Here is a 15,972-nt window from a genome sequence, read left to right on the forward strand (position 1 = left end):
CACAGACGGCGTAAGGCCAGACTACTATAGCCAAGTGCCTACGCAACTAGGGAGTGTGTACATATACCAGCAGACACACGCCTAAGCAAGCAAGCACAACCGCAAGCTCATTCAACGCAAGTAGGCAGCACACACAAACAAACAGTCACACGATACGATCAGGAATAACCTTTACAGCAACATTCTCTTTACCTGTTCTTTTTCATGATGTGCTCGAAAGGCCTCAGAAAGTCCTTCTGGAACCTGAAGTTCGCCAGCTCTCCCTTCTCTAGAAACTTCATGGACAGCTGCCGGAGAGAATCCACGGCAAAGATAGCTACATCCTCATTGGGGTTACATCCAACCTGAACAGGGAGTCAGACACAGTATTTTAACATCTCTACCACACTCTCTAACATTTAACATCCCCTGTGACATTTATAATCTCTGTTCATTTGTAATATTTAGTAGGCAATCTCTACCTCTGTAGCATTTTAACACTTACACCCCCCCCGCAGCACTCAGGAAGACTAAGGCAAAATAAAGCCCGTAGATATGATTCTTATGCCCCGTGCTGTCAAAAATGTGATATTCCTGTTTTATATATCTTTTCACACTGAGGTTGGAATAATACTGTGAAATTGTGAAAATTATGACAATGTCTTTTTAGTGTAAGAGCTGTTTGAAAAGACAGCCTGAAATGTCAGCCGGTTTTGGTGGGATGGAGTTTTGGCCTGCCTGGTGACATCACCAGTCAAGTTCTAAACCTCTCAGCCAATAACAGCTCGTTTTCAGGTTTCCCCTCCCTACTCAGACCACTCGCAGACAGTCCTAGCAACATTTTGGGTTGATAAGTTGCTGTTTGCTAAGAAGCTATTTTTGTTTTTTTTGACAATTTTAATTGAAAACAATCACAGTAAGGTACTTAATTATCACCCAGAAATTATTTCATATTGAGATAAAAATGGCTGCATTGGACCTTTAAGCCAGGTGTTCCTGAGGGCAGTGTTACAAAGACTAATTAACACCTAGGTAATCAGGTGTGTGGACTCTCTAGCCAACAACAACGTTAATCAATCAATTAATGCAACAACAAAAAAATAATTAAAACAGAGGTCCCTGACAACCAGAGTTTCCACAACCCCTGTTAAAGTGAAATAAATCCCAAGATGTCCACCTTGTTGAAGTGGTCTCCAATGACCTCCCAGATCCTGGACCACTGCAGTCTGATTCGTCCCATGTTGTAGTAGGAGATCTCCACTATCTTCTGCAGGCTGAACATGCGGGGGTGTGTGGGCGAGGCCAGCTCATCCATAGACACAGCACACAACCAGCGCACAAAGTCCACTGAGAACACAGAGAAACCCGTGTTAGTCAACCATCGGGACTGCCATGGTACCATGCCAATACATCCACATCAGATAAGGACGTGATCAAATACTGTAATTGAATTCAGTTTGGATTTAGAACACTCACCAATTGCATTACCATCCAGTCTGGTAGAACCTGTGAATATTCTGCAAGAACAAGACCATGGTCACATCTACATGACATATACAGTACATTCATTCACATGATAGAACAATGGCAGAGCTAAGACCCCAAACCAGTCCGAGGTAATAGAGCAGGATCTATAAGAGACTACTACAGTAACTACCTGTCCACAGCCACCACCACACTCTGGGAGCTGGTCTCTCCTATGGACTCCTGGATACTGAGGATCTGCTTCCGGTCTACTGTCCCACCTGCTGTGGACCACAGGACAGTCAGTCACATCTCCAGCATCAAGCATCATACCAAGCATCTCCAGAGTCAAACATGTTGTATAGTCAAGCACATCACCGGCTTGTTAACTACAGTTTATTTAACCAGTTTAGAACCAGAACATGTATTTAAGTGATAAGCGCTGACCCAGGCCCAGGTATTCATCGTTGCTCTGCTCCTTGGTGCTGGTGATGAAGCCCTCTTTCCCCCGAACCGTCCCTGAGATGTACCTGGCCTTCACCCCCGTCCCGATCAGCTGGGCCAGCTCCAACTGACTGATACACTTCATTATCTGTAGGATGGGGGAGGGATGTGGGGGCATACAGTCACCCATACATTCAATAAGGCTGCATTTACACACGCGTCAAAAGAGCTGATGTGATTGGTCAAAAGACTGATTGTGTAAAGCCAGCCTTAGTTAGGATTGTTTTTGCACATATCTATTCACTAGTCTTAATTAGTTGAGAGAGAAACATATTTTTATATCGAAAATAAAGAAAAATGGAGACAAAATGAAGCAATATAGCTTACGACAGCAATACTGACAGCGATACTATAGTGGCTAATACTGATTACTAGACGTTGGCAGTATGTCCAGACCTCGTGCCAGGAGTTGCCCAGGTAGTTTCCGTCTGTGTGGGCGACGGTGATGAGAGTCTTGATGGTGTCGATGTTCTTCTGCTTCATCTCAGTGATGCCAGAGCTGGCTGTGAGCAGGGTGAACCGTGCCAGGGCCTGCACATACGCATCCCGCTCAAGCTGTGTGTGTGTGTGTGTGTGTGTGTGTGTGTGAGAGAGAGAGAGAGAGAGAGACCATATTCAGTACTGCAGTACTATCTCCATTAAGTTTCGGAGCATGCTATCTTTGGAAAACACACCATTTCACCTTTTGATTCATAGCCCCTCATCCCTTTCATTTAACTCATATTAATCCTCAGTGAACACATACAGTGTTAGCGTGCTAGATAAACTACCTGTATGGTGAAGATGCAGGCTATCCGGATGGCAAAGCGTATTCCCTCCAGACAGAGAAAAGCCACCTCAGTATCGTCACAGTCCTGGAGGCCCACACTGAAGGCTGCTAGGAACGGGGTCCAGGCCAGCTTGAACATGGGTCTGACGTGCTCCAGGTGTGTGGCGCTGGTGAAGGGAGCCTGGACGTGACTGACTGCCTCCATCAGGGCCTTGGCTGTCTTAGCCATCTGCTCCATCTCTACATTATACAGTAGCCGCCTCTGCTTCTCACTGGCCACACCTGGTCCAGAAACAGAAGTAAAGTCATAGCATGAACAAACCCACTCTGCTTCTCACTGGCCACACCTGATCCAGAAACCGAAGTAAAGTCATAGCATGAACAAACCCACTCTGCTTCTCACTGGCCACACCTGATCCAGAAACAGAAGTAAAGTCATAGCATGAACAAACCCATTCTGCTTCTCACTGGCCACACCTGATCCAGAAACAGAAGTAAAGTCATAGCATGAACAAACCCACTCTGCTTCTCACTGGCCACACCTGATCCAGAAACAGAAGTAAAGTCATAGCATGAACAAACCCACTCTGCTTCTCACTGGCCACACCTGATCCAGAAACAGAAGTAAAGTCATAGCATGAACAAACCCACTCTGCTTCTCACTGGCCACACCTGATCCAGAAATAGAAGTAAAGTCATAGCATGAACAAACCCACTCTGCTTCTCACTGGCCACACCTGATCCAGGATCCGATACAAGGCTTCCTACATGTTGTGTTTTCAGACGAGTGCAGATTATAAAGTAGACGAGAGGAAGCCACCTGCAGAAACACGACAAATATACATCTCCAACTGAAGAGGAAACTTTCCCCACTGAACAACAGACACTATCTCCAACTGAAGAGGAAACTTTCCCCACTGAACAACAGACACTATCTCCAACTGAAGAGGAAACGTTCCCCACTGAACAACAGACACTATCTCCAACTGAAGAGGAAACTTTCCCCACTGAACAACAGACACTATCTCCAACTGAAGAAGAAACTTTCCCCACGGAACAACAGACACTATCTCCAACTGAAGAAGAAACTTTCCCCACGGAACAACAGACACTATCTCCAACTGAAGAAGAAACTTTCCCCACTGAACAACAGACACTATCTCCAACTGAAGAGGAAACTTTCCCCACTGAACAACAGACACTATCTCCAACTGAAGAAGAAACTTTCCTCTTTGAACAACAGACACTATCTCAAACTTTTCCACTGATCAGTAACCCAATCTAATCAAACTACATCTCAATCCCATTTATATCTCTTTGATTGTGATGATAATTCTATGATCCCCACAAAGATATCAGATGAAATGACTCGTCAGTTAAATATAAAGCTGATCATTTGCAAAGATCCATTACGCCTCAAAATAGGCGTTTCATGTCTTAAACAAAGTCATCTCTGACACGCTCAATTTCAGTCTGTAATGACATTGTTGTGCTAGAAAACACAGAGGAACAGAGATACTCACTGTGCTTGTTGGATTTCAGAGTAATTTCCTTGGTCCCCTTCATAGCAATCTTCTTCCCTGCGATCTCGTCGTAGATGGCCGACAGATACTCCTCCGGTAGATCCTTGCTGTCGTTGATCCCTCTGTTCATCTTGATGTATTGTTCTTTAGTCATCTTGTTCTTAACCTTTGAAAAGTAAAATATGAGATTTGTTACCCTGTCTGTCTGCCTGCCTACTCTGTCTGTCCACTGTTGTCTGTCTGAAATAGCTAGCATTGACATTCCCCATGTGCCACTGCTGAAGGTCTTCTGTTGAAGCTAAGTGCAGCTCAGGTGATTGTTTCTCTCAGTTCATCTTTCCAAAAACAGGCTGTTGTCTTACCTGCGGACTATGAAGGTCTGTTGTCAACATAATGATTGAGTAGGCAAGGACGTACGCAGTGTCTGCACTTGCAAACTCAGTTTGCCTGAAGAGAGAGATAGAGAGGAGTGGAGAGAGAAGATAAACATAACAGAGATTAAACAATAGTGTATGACTGGTTGTGCTAGACTAGTAGAATTAAACTAGTATTTCTACTCTGAATTGTTCATTTTAACCCGTTCTGTCTTTTCTTGATTTCTTGTTTAGTTTATTTGCCTATTTCTATTTTATTTGCGAGACACCTGCAACTCTATCCAACCAATAAACTTTGATTTGATTATGATTTAATAAAGATTCAAAATAGAGAGCAATCTGATTGTTGCCATTCAATGTACTTGACATCACAAATGAAGTCTTCTTCTAAGTCTAAGATTCCACAATGCCCAGGGCAGTCCACACCACTCCACACTCACCCCTGATTGCATTCCAGATATCTAGCAGCAAATTTCTCCATGAGCCTGTCGATCTTCTGAGCCTCTCCCGGGAGACGGAAGCCCTCGAGGAATGTTCTGAGAGCGTAGACAAAGTCTTTGCCCTGGAAGTCCATCTGGTCCACATAGGCATACATGACCTCTTTATTGAAGCGATCATTGTCCCCCAGGAACTCACCCACCTGAGTCTGAGAGGAAGGAAGAGAGAGAGGAAGACAGAGGGAGAGTGAGAGAGAGGGATGAAAAGAGAGGGACAGAAGGGGATAGAGATAGGCCGAGAGAGGCATTGATGTTGAATTCAATCAATAGATAATGATTTTTTCCTAATGCATGTGCTTCTCATTGGAAGTCAATTAACACATATTGTCCTGACAATTAACTTCAGAGACACAGCACACGGAGAGGAAAGGTCTCTGTTTTCAGTAAACAGGAGTGTTGATGTGTTAAATACATGTTTCAGTCAGTCACTCCTCTGTGCTCTATTCTCCCCGCTCTGTCAGACTCTCTGGCTGTCTGTTTGAGGGCCTCTTGTTCCAAAGCAGATGTTATGAACGCTCTTTAATGCAGATTACCACCGCACCGAGCCCCCCTCGAGGCCAGCCAATCAACCGGGAGAGTGCTTCACTCGTTAAAATAAACATTGAAGTGCGCTCGGGATGCGGGAATTGTCTTGGAGTGGGAGGGTAATGTTGGCGGTTCAACATTAGGAGATAAGTGCCTTCATGTTTCTATGGGATGGATATGTTCTCCTTTGGGCCTGCAGCTGTGAGGAGGCCGGGTGAGAGAGCCAAATGTGTGAACCGAGAGTTTAATGAGCTAGAGTGGGTATTTGTGTATTTGCTATTCGGATCTCTATTAGCTGCTCCGATCAACCACTCTACTCTACAATCGACAGGTCAGCAGGTAAAAGGCTGACAGAGGGAAGAGCTGAATGAGGTAGAGTGGGTATTTGTTTATTTGGACCTGCACAAGTTCAATGAAATACAGTTCACTGAAGTAGATTGGGTAAACAGATTTAAGAGGGTTCTTTACCGAGTCCAGCCTCTCCTCCTGGTGCAGGAACTGAGCGAGGTCCTCCGGGGTGGTTCCCAGCATACCTTGCTCCTGGAGGTACTGGATGCCCCTCTTTGGTTTCTTGTTGAACCTGACCACAGAACAGAGAACAGGGTTATGTCTAGGGATACAAATTTTGTCAAATTGACATCAAAAGTTACATTTTCTTTCATTTTTGCTAACCCAAACCCGAACCCTTTTCATAACCTTTAGCTAATTCTCCTAACCTGCTACGTAAGGTCTCCTAAATATGTTTAGTAAGGTGGAGGAGGAAGTGTCCCTCCAGAGCCAGTATATATGTATATTTTGTCCTAATTACAGTAATGAATTAATTAGTAATTGGCTAATTAATCAATGGCATTAATTGATCAATTATGTGCCAGGGAGAAATTAAAACTAGCAGGACAACATCCCTCACTAAAATGACTGGCATTGTGCAACCCTGGGTGTGAATATATTCAGCTGTCTAAACAGTATAAGGTGAATATATTCAGCTGTCTATACAGTACAAGGTGAATATATTCAGGTATACAGTTACAAGGTGAATATATTCAGCTGTCTATACAGGATAAGGTGAATATATTCAGGTATACAGTTACAAGGTGAATATATTCAGCTGTCTATACAGGATAAGGTGAATATATTCAGGTATACAGTTACAAGGTGAATATATTCAGCTGTCTATACAGGATAAGGTGAATATATTCAAGTATACAGTTACAAGGTGAATATATTCAGCTGTCTATACAGGATAAGGTGAATATATTCAGGTATACAGTTACAAGGTGAATATATTCAGCTGTCTATACAGTACATGGTGAATATTTTCAGGTATACAGTATAAGGTGAATATATTAAGGTATACAGTATAAGGTGAATATATTCAGGTATACAGTACAAGGTGAATATATTCAGGTATACAGTTACAAGGTGAATATATTCAGCTGTCTATACAGTACAAGGTGAATATATTAAAGTATACCGTACAAGGCGAATATATTCAGCTGTGTAAACAGTACAAGGTGAATATAATCAGGTATTCATGATAAGGTGAATATATTCAGTTATTCAGTACAAGGTGAATATTTTCAGGTATACAGTATAAGGTGAATATATTCAGTTATTCAGTACAAGGTGAATATTTTCAGGTATACAGTATAAGGTGAATATATTCAGTTATACAGTATAAGGTGAATATATTCAGCTGTCTATACAGTACAAGGTGAATATTTTCAGGTATACAGTATAAGGTGAATATATTCAGTTATTCAGTACAAGGTGAATATTTTCAGGTATACAGTATAAGGTGAATATATTCAGGTATACAGTATAAGGTGAATATATTCAGGTATTCAGTACAAGGTGAATATATTCAGCTGTCTATACAGTACAAGGTGAATATATTCAGGTATACAGTACAATGTGAATATATTCAGGTATTCAGTACAAGGTGAATATATTCAGCTGTCTATACAGTACAAGGTGAATATATTCAGCTGTCTCTACAGTACAATTTGAATATATACAGGTATACAGTATAAGGTGAATATATTCAGGTATTCAGTACGAGGTGAATATATTCAGGTATTCAGTATAAGGTGAATATATTCAGGTATTCAGTACAAGGTGAATATATTCAGGTATACAGTACAAGGTGAATATATTCAGGTATACAGTACAAGGTGAATATATTCAGGTTCTCAGTACAAGGTGACTATATTCAGGTATACAATACAAGGTGAATATATTCAGGTTCTCAGTACAAGGTGACTATATTCAGGTATACAATACAAGGTGAATATATTCAGGTATTCAGTACATGGTGAATATATTCAGGTATACAGTACATGGTGAATATATTCAGGTATACAGTACAAGGTGAATATATTCAGGTATACAGTACATGGTGAATATATTCAGGTATACAGTACATGGTGAATATATTCAGCTGTCTATACAGTGCAAGATGAATATACATTCAGGTATACAGTATAAGCAGCACTAGTCTGGCTTACAGGTCAATGCCCTGCTCGATGATCTCCTTCTGTTGTTTGAGAACCTCAAACTGCTCGGGGTTGTCTGTCCCTGACATCTGTGTACTATAGCTCCCGATGCCGGACGAGGCTGTGGAGTCCAGCGAGTTGATGCTTCCGTATCGGTTGATGGTCTCCGGGGCCTTCGTCTCATTGGTCTCCTGCTCCGAGGGCTTCTCCTGACCTGGGGACGGACGGAGAAGAACATTGAACAATCAATGGTCTGAGAGAGATTAGCAAACACTGTAGTTGGTGTTAGGATCCCAACGCAATCAGCAATCCAGCACAGTCAGTCAGGCAAGGCAACTTTTTTAGTCGTTATGGGGGTTCAGCCTATAGTTTATAGATCCGGGTCTCTGGGGACTTCACTAATAGTGGGATGGACTCTGCACTGCTGAGAGAAAGACAACGTGATGAACCTGAGGCCTTGTCTGGTGGTATATTATCTGCTGTGGAGAGCCTGACAGTATCATACACACACATTAAAAAGGTTTGTTATTTAATAAACCAGGCAGCAGTTGAAGCAGTGTGCAGTAACTGTAACATGGAGGTAGCGCAGGGTGTTGTGTACGGCCTGAGGGGACAGAGCAGAGCAGCCTAACAGGTCTGATGCTACTGTTCTGTGGGTGAATCAGGTCCATGGTGGTTGCATACCTGGCTGTAACAGACATTGTAAGGGATCTTATTACCCATCGGAAACTCTGTAAAACATTCAGGACACCATCAGGGTAATGTGAGCTGGCAGTGTGCTTCATTTAATCAACAGCTTCAGAGAGCAGACACAGGGTGGGGGGGGACAGCCAGGGTAGGGGGAGGAGGGTGGCACAGCCAGGGTGGGGGGAGGAGGGTGGCACAGCCAGGGTAGGGGGAGGAGGGTGGCACAGCCAGGGTAGGGGGAGGAGGGTGGCACAGCCAGGGTGGGGGGAGGAGGGTGGCACAGCCAGGGTAGGGGGAGGAGGGTGGCACAGCCAGGGTGGGGGGAGGAGGGTGGCACAGCCAGGGTGGGGGGAGGAGGGTGGCACAGCCAGGGTGGGGGGAGGAGGGTGGCACAGCCAGGGTGGGGGGAGGAGGGTGGCACAGCCAGGGTAGGTAGCAAAGCTCTCATAGAAACATGTGTGGGAAAAACTGGTTAGAATAACAACTTATTCTAGTCAGATGTAGCTATTTCAAATGTACATAGAGCTGTGCTCCAAATCTATCCAAAATCTACAGTGTTCTAAGGCAAATAACAGAAGACTTTGCAAATGAAAGGAAGACAAGGTGTCTAACACCCACAGTACTACACACAGTCAGCGTAGCCCCCTCCACCCTCTAATCTAGGCCCAATGACTCCTACTGTTGCTACAGCAACCAGTCTATCAAACACTCCACAACTTTGTACCGTTACCTGCTCTTCCTGTGATGTCAGATCAGTACAACCAGAGAACAAAGAGATAGACCAGAATTAAGAGAAAGTGGAGAGTAGAGCAGTATTATCTATGTAAGGATGTAAAACATATTTTTAGAACAACAAATGATATGCATTAGCTGAGCTATCTACATGGAAAATAGCATAATAAGGATACACTTTCACTGAGAAAAACATATTTTGTTTGAAGTAACCTAAAAGCGTAACAATACGCTTTTAGCAGCCAATACGTCATACGTTTTAGACTCAAATTTGTCTACTTGTCTTCAGCATTGTCACTAAATGAGTTGGCACTAGCTGTACTTTGGCATGGTGACGTCCCCTCTAGCAGTGGTTGTTTGTGAATTCAGCTGCCTTCCGTGCCTTGGTAGAGTTAGCTCTCTGAGTGCCAGAAGGTAGCCTGAGGCTAGCGCTGTGTATCCTCTCTGAGGGGATATGTGGAGATATCTGGCAACGCTCTCAGAGCCTCAACTTCCCTGCCTTCGTTAAAGTCCTCTTTCCCAGCTTCCATTAAAGCCCCCCTTTCCCCCTTGGTTAGAGCCCTCTATTCTCCTTTAACAGGAATGATTCCCCTCACCTCACTCTGAAGAAAAGGGTCTAATCCAGGAGCACTGACAGGGGCTCCGTCTGTCGCACCAGGGCTTTTCATCATCAGCAGGCTCAGGGTATCGAGTTAGCCTCCCCTGCTCTGGTGTATTAGCCTGGGTACATTATTGAATTAGCCTTTCCTTTCAGGGTCTGTATAAGCTGTAGGCTACTGATGAATGCTAATCGCTAATCTCAGGGACTATGCTACAGCTGTACTGATGAACACCACTCTTCCCTCTAACCCCAGTTAACCCGAGGCTGGTTTGACTGAGAATAAAGCCCTGGCATAGCTTGGCCGTTTCCCTTTTGCCCGTAGTCTGAAAGAATCCACTATACATATGTTAAACACACAGACAAGCGCGTCACCATTTCTGATGTGGAGCATACGATGCCAGAGCAATGTAGATATCTCAACTATACTCCAGGTACTTGGGTACTGGACTCTACACATCCAAACACTTTCCTCTTTCTGGTAACCACAAAGGAGCAGGCACAACGGTGCACTTGAAGAATTGCTAAACAGTTTTCCTCAGGACCTAAATCAAACACCCAGTGGTGCATCAGTCCCCATCAGCCTCAGTGTAACTATGTGGCTAAAGTCACTGTAGTTTGGTCAGTCTCTTACCAAGGCTGGTTTGGGAGTTGGGGTTGACATACTGGTCCTTACTCCACTCTACCATACACTTCAAGATGGACACCAGACACTCCAGGCCTTTCTTCCTCAGGGTCAACTCCTGGCGGGAATAGAGAAATGTTACCGCAATGTTATGACAACTTTAAAGCAATATACTGTACATTTGTCCAATACAGAGAAAGACAGTGGCCATTGGTCAGTCTTACCTGGAGTGGTGTTGTACCGAGCTCGTGGCCTGCCCGGCCCTGTGCAATCTTCGACAGGTCATTCACCAGCCTCTCAAAGATATTAGCAGCATTCAAGTCACAATCATAATTCACATAGATATCCACCACACCCTGGGCATCTGAGGGAGGAGAGAGATGAGGGACAGTTGGTACTTGACTTGTAATAGGGATTGATGCGCTGTACCACAGATAGCATTTAAAATTCACACCACACACTCACCTGCACATATTCTGGTTAGGGTCTGTATAACCATCCATTTATGGTCGTAGGAGCTTGTTGACGTCTCCAGAATATACAGGAAAATCTCCTTGAAGAACACCTGCACAGTGAAACAAACCATGACAGTTAAAGCTGAGGGAAACAAATAAGGGTAGCAAGAAGAGGTCAAGATGAAAAAAGCATTTTGTATCTTCATTAACAGAACTATCCAATGTAACAAATCCATAAACACATACATCTCACTGCAAACCGAAAGCTCAACTATGAAATCATAACATCTCTTTTATTTTTTTATTTTTTTAATTTTATCCCATTTTCTCCCCAATTTTCGTGGTATCCAATCGCTAGTAATTACTACCTTGTCTCATCGCTACAACTCCCGTACGGGCTCGGGAGAGACGAAGGTCGAAAGCCATGCGTCCTCCGAAGCACAACCCAACCAGCCGTACTGCTTCTTAACACAGCGCGCCTCCAACCCGGAAGCCAGCCGCACCAATGTGTCGGAGGAAACACCGTGTACCTGGCCCCCTTGGTTGGCGCGCACTGCGCCCGGCCCGCCACAGGAGTCGCTGGAGCGCGATGAGACAAGGATATCCCTACCGGCCAAACCCTCCCTAACCCGGACGACGCTATGCCAATTGTGCGTCGCCCCACGGACCTCCCGGTCGCGGCCGGCTGCGACAGAGCCTGGGCGCGAACCCAGAGACTCTGGTGGCGCAGTTAGCACTGCGATGCAGTGCCCTAGACCACTGCGCCACCCGGGAGGCCCGAAATCATAACATCTCAACGAACAACATCCGTCTCCAGAAAAGACTGTTGGCCACAAACAGTGGCAAGCAGATTAAGTCATCAACTTCAGGATGAGGAAATATTACAGCCAGACAACTGTGGAAGTGGACTATTAATCAGAAGCAACAGCTAGCAGGTAATACTGAAACACACTGAGGCAGAACTACATTACTGTGCCATGTAATAAACTTCATCTCCCACGAATCACCTTTGTCAGCCTGCTGTATTGAGAAATGTCAGTATGTCAATATTTGAGAGGCATGACAGATGTACAACATTGGAAGTGGGAACAGGAGAGATTGGCAAATAGAGGGATAAGACAGCTATTCAGGAACAGAACAGTGTCTTGACCTGCATATTTATAGGTTTTCAAGTAGGACAACAGAAGGTGAGGGGGACTAGATGGAGAGCAAGTGTGGAGGAATATGGAGGAATATAGGGGTTATGTGACTTTGAGACAGGAAGGGAAATCCTATTTGAAGATAATAGCTTGTCAGGTAGCTTGGTTTGCACAGACACTTTCTGGAACAAAAAAACTAAATCAGCAGCTAACCCTTTTGCGACAGAGGAACAACCAAAAGTCAGGTACCTCGATCTGCATCTTGAGGTGGGTCTTGAAGTGGGAAAGGAGGGTGAGGAAGATGGAGAGCGAGAGCTCAAAGACTTCAGGGACAGAGGAGACACCGTTCTTAGACAGCGCCACACACAGGTACTGCTTGATGGCGTTGATGAACATCTCGTTGGTCTTGAAGATGGGCCCAGCGTTCTGCAGTATGGACAGGAGCAGCTGGAGGGACAGCACCTTGGAGCGCAGCTCGTGGGACCTGGGAGGAAAGAGACAGGGGCGTTGAGTCAAACTTATAACATTCAAGTGTAACAGGTGTTGGATTTCAGTGTTTCCCCTATATTCATACATCTTTGCTGGCCTCTTATTATTTTTTGGAGACACACTTTTAAAGGGATAGTGTGAGATTTTGGCAATTAAGCACTTTTTTCTACTTACCCAGAAGAACTCATGGATACCATTTTTATGTCTGAGTACAGTCATGGCCAAAAGTTGAGAAGTCTGCTACCTCAGTTTGTATGAGGGAAATTTGCATATACTCCAGAATGTTATGAAGAGTGATCAGATGAATTGCAAATAATTGCAAAGTCCCTCTTTGCCATGCAAATGAACTGAATCGCCCAAAAACATTTCCACTGCATTCCAGCCCTGCCACAAATGGACCAGCTGACATGTCAGTGATTCTCTCGTTAACACAGGTGTGAGTGTTGATGAGGACAAGGCTGGAGATCACTCTGTCATGCTGATTGAGTTCGAATAACAGACTGGAAGCTTCAAAAAGGAGGGTGGTGCTTGGAATCATTGTTCTTCCTCTGTCAATCATGGTTACCCGCAAGGAAACACGTGCCGTCATCATTGCTTTGCACAAAAAGGGCTTCACAGGCAAGGATATTGCTGCCAGTAAGATTGCACCTAAATCAACCATTTATCGGATCATCAAGAACTTCAAGGAGAGCGGTTCAATTGTTGTGAAGAAGGCTTCAGGGCGCCCAAGAAAGTCCAGTAAGCGCCAGGACCGTCTCCTAAAGGTGATTCAGCTGCGGGATCTGGGCACCACCAGTACAGAGCTAGCTCAGGAATAGCAGCAGGCAGGTGTGAGTGCATCTGCAAGCACAGTGAGGCGAAGACTTTTGGAGGGTGGCCTGGTGTCAAGAAGTGCAGCAAAGAAGCCACTTCTCTCCAGGAAAAACATCAGGGACAGACTGATATTCTGCAAAAGGTACAGGGATTGGACTGCTGAGGACTGGGGTAAAGTCATTTTCTCTGATGAATCCCCTTTCCGATTGTTTGGGGCATCCGGAAAAAAGCTTGTTCGGAGAAGACAAGGTGAGCGCTACCATCAGTCCTGTGTCATGCCAACAGTAAAGCATCCTGAGACCATTCATGTGTGGGGTTGCTTCTCAGCCAAGGGAGTGGGATCACTCACAATTCTGCCTAAGAACACAGCCATGAATAAAGAATGGTACCAACACATCCTCCGAGAGCAACTTCTCCCAACCATCCAGGAACAGTTTGGTGACAAACAATGCCTTTTCCAGCATGATGGAGCACCTTGCCATAAGGCAAAAGTGATAACTAAGTGGCTCACGGAACAAAACATCGATATTTTGGGTCCATGGCCAGGAAACTCCCCAGACCTTAATTCCATTGAAAACTTGTGGTCAATCCTCAAGAGGCGGGTGGACAAACCAAAACCCACAAATTCTGACAAACTCCAAGCATTGATTATGCAAGAATGGGCTGCCATCAGTCAGGATGTGGCCCATAAGTTAATTGACAGCATGCCAGGGCGGATTGCAGAGGTCTTGAAAAAGAAGGGCCATGTCACGCCCTGGCCTTAGTATTCTTTGTTTTCTTAATTATTTTAGTTAGGTCAGGGTGTGACATGGGGAATGTATGTGTTTTTTGTAGTGTCTAGGGTGGTTGTAAGGTTTAGGGGGTTTATTAGAGTAGTTGGGTTTATGTTTAGTATAGAAGTCTAGCTGTGTCTATGGTTGAGTGTAGGTATCTAGGAAAGTCTATGGTTGCCTGAATTGGGTCTCAATTAGAGACAGCTGGTTATTGTTGTCTCTGATTGGGAGCCATATTTAAGGCAACCATAGGCTTTAGCTGTTTGTGGGGAATTGTCTATGTCAGTATGTAATGGTCAGTGTCAGCACCATTTTGTTATTATAGCTTCACGGTCGTCAGTTTGTTATTTTGTTTGTTTAGTTGTATAGTGTTCGTTTCGTGTTTTTTTCCCTCTTCTGAATAAAAGAAGATGTACTTTCCACACGCTGCGCCTTGGTCCAATCTCTCACCCAAAGACGATCGTGACAGAATTACCCACCAATCCAGGACCAAGCGGCGTGTCAAGCGGCAACAGGACCCACCTACACAGGATTCATGGACATGGGAGGAGATATTGGATGGAAAGGGACCTTGGGCACAACCGGGAGAATATCGCCTCCCTCGTGAAGAGCTGGAGGCAGCTAAAGCCGAGAGGAGGCGATATGAGGAGGCAGCACGGAAGCAAGGCTGGAAGCCCGTGAGTACAACCCAAAAATTTCTTGGGGGGGGCCTTAAAGGGAGTGTGGCGAAGTCAGGTAGGAGACCTGCGCCTACTCCCTGTACTTACCGTGGAGAGCGAGAGTACGGGCAGACACCGTGTTACGCAGTAGAGCGCATGGTGTCTCCTGTACGCGTTCATAGCCCGGTTCGGTACATTCCAGCTCCACGTATCGGCCGGGCTAGATTGAGCGTTGAGCCGGATGTCATGAAGCCGGCCCAACGCATCTGGTCACCAGTGCGTCTCCTCGGGCCGGCTTACATGGCACCAGCCTTACGCATGGTGTCCCCGGTTCGCCTACATAGCCCGGTGCGGGTTATTCCACCTCCCCGCACTGGTCGGGCGACGGGGAGCATACAACCAGGTAAGGTTGGGCAGGCTCAGTGCTCAAGGGAGCCAGTACGCCTGCACGGTCCGGTATTTCCGGCGCCACCTCCCCGCCCCAACCCAGTACCACCAGTGCCTCCTCCACGCACTAGCCCTATGGTGCGTGTCTCCAGCCCTTTACCACCAGTGCCTAAACCACGCACCAAGCCTCCTGTGTGTCCCCAGAGTCCTGTGCGTCCTGTTGCTGCTCCCCGCATTAGCCCTGAGATGCGTGTCTCCAGCCCGGTACCACCAGTTCCGGCACCACGCACTAGGCCTAATGTGCGTCCCCAGGGTCCAGTATGCCCTGTTCCTTCTCCCCGCACTAGCCTGAAGGTGCGTGTCCTTAGCCCGGTGCCTCCAGTTCCGGCACCACGCACCAGGCCTACAGTGCGCCTATTCCGGCCAGAGCCATCCGTCTGCCCAGTGCCATCTGAGCCATCCGTCTCCCCAGCGCCATCTGAGCCATC

General features: G+C 45.6%; 1 protein-coding gene across 1 annotated transcript in view; it reads right to left on the reverse strand.

Annotated features, from left to right (window-relative positions):
- LOC120050614 (brefeldin A-inhibited guanine nucleotide-exchange protein 1-like) overlaps positions 1–15,972 on the reverse strand; it is a 92,505-nt gene that overhangs the window by 19,325 nt on the left and 57,208 nt on the right. Inside the window, exons 10-25 of the mRNA XM_038997204.1 lie at positions 12,613–12,847; positions 11,235–11,334; positions 10,994–11,133; positions 10,779–10,887; positions 8,140–8,341; positions 6,104–6,215; positions 5,054–5,259; positions 4,602–4,686; positions 4,240–4,405; positions 2,718–2,998; positions 2,344–2,502; positions 1,891–2,035; positions 1,637–1,727; positions 1,456–1,496; positions 1,157–1,326; positions 193–344 (exon numbers count right to left, since the gene is read on the reverse strand). Of these exons, the coding sequence (XP_038853132.1) occupies positions 193–344; positions 1,157–1,326; positions 1,456–1,496; positions 1,637–1,727; positions 1,891–2,035; positions 2,344–2,502; positions 2,718–2,998; positions 4,240–4,405; positions 4,602–4,686; positions 5,054–5,259; positions 6,104–6,215; positions 8,140–8,341; positions 10,779–10,887; positions 10,994–11,133; positions 11,235–11,334; positions 12,613–12,847 (2,394 nt within the window). The remainder of the gene's footprint in view (positions 1–192; positions 345–1,156; positions 1,327–1,455; positions 1,497–1,636; positions 1,728–1,890; positions 2,036–2,343; positions 2,503–2,717; positions 2,999–4,239; positions 4,406–4,601; positions 4,687–5,053; positions 5,260–6,103; positions 6,216–8,139; positions 8,342–10,778; positions 10,888–10,993; positions 11,134–11,234; positions 11,335–12,612; positions 12,848–15,972) is intronic.

The sequence above is a fragment of the Salvelinus namaycush genome, chromosome 7 (assembly GCF_016432855.1).
Source record: "Salvelinus namaycush isolate Seneca chromosome 7, SaNama_1.0, whole genome shotgun sequence".
Classification (NCBI taxonomy): domain Eukaryota; kingdom Metazoa; phylum Chordata; class Actinopteri; order Salmoniformes; family Salmonidae; genus Salvelinus; species Salvelinus namaycush.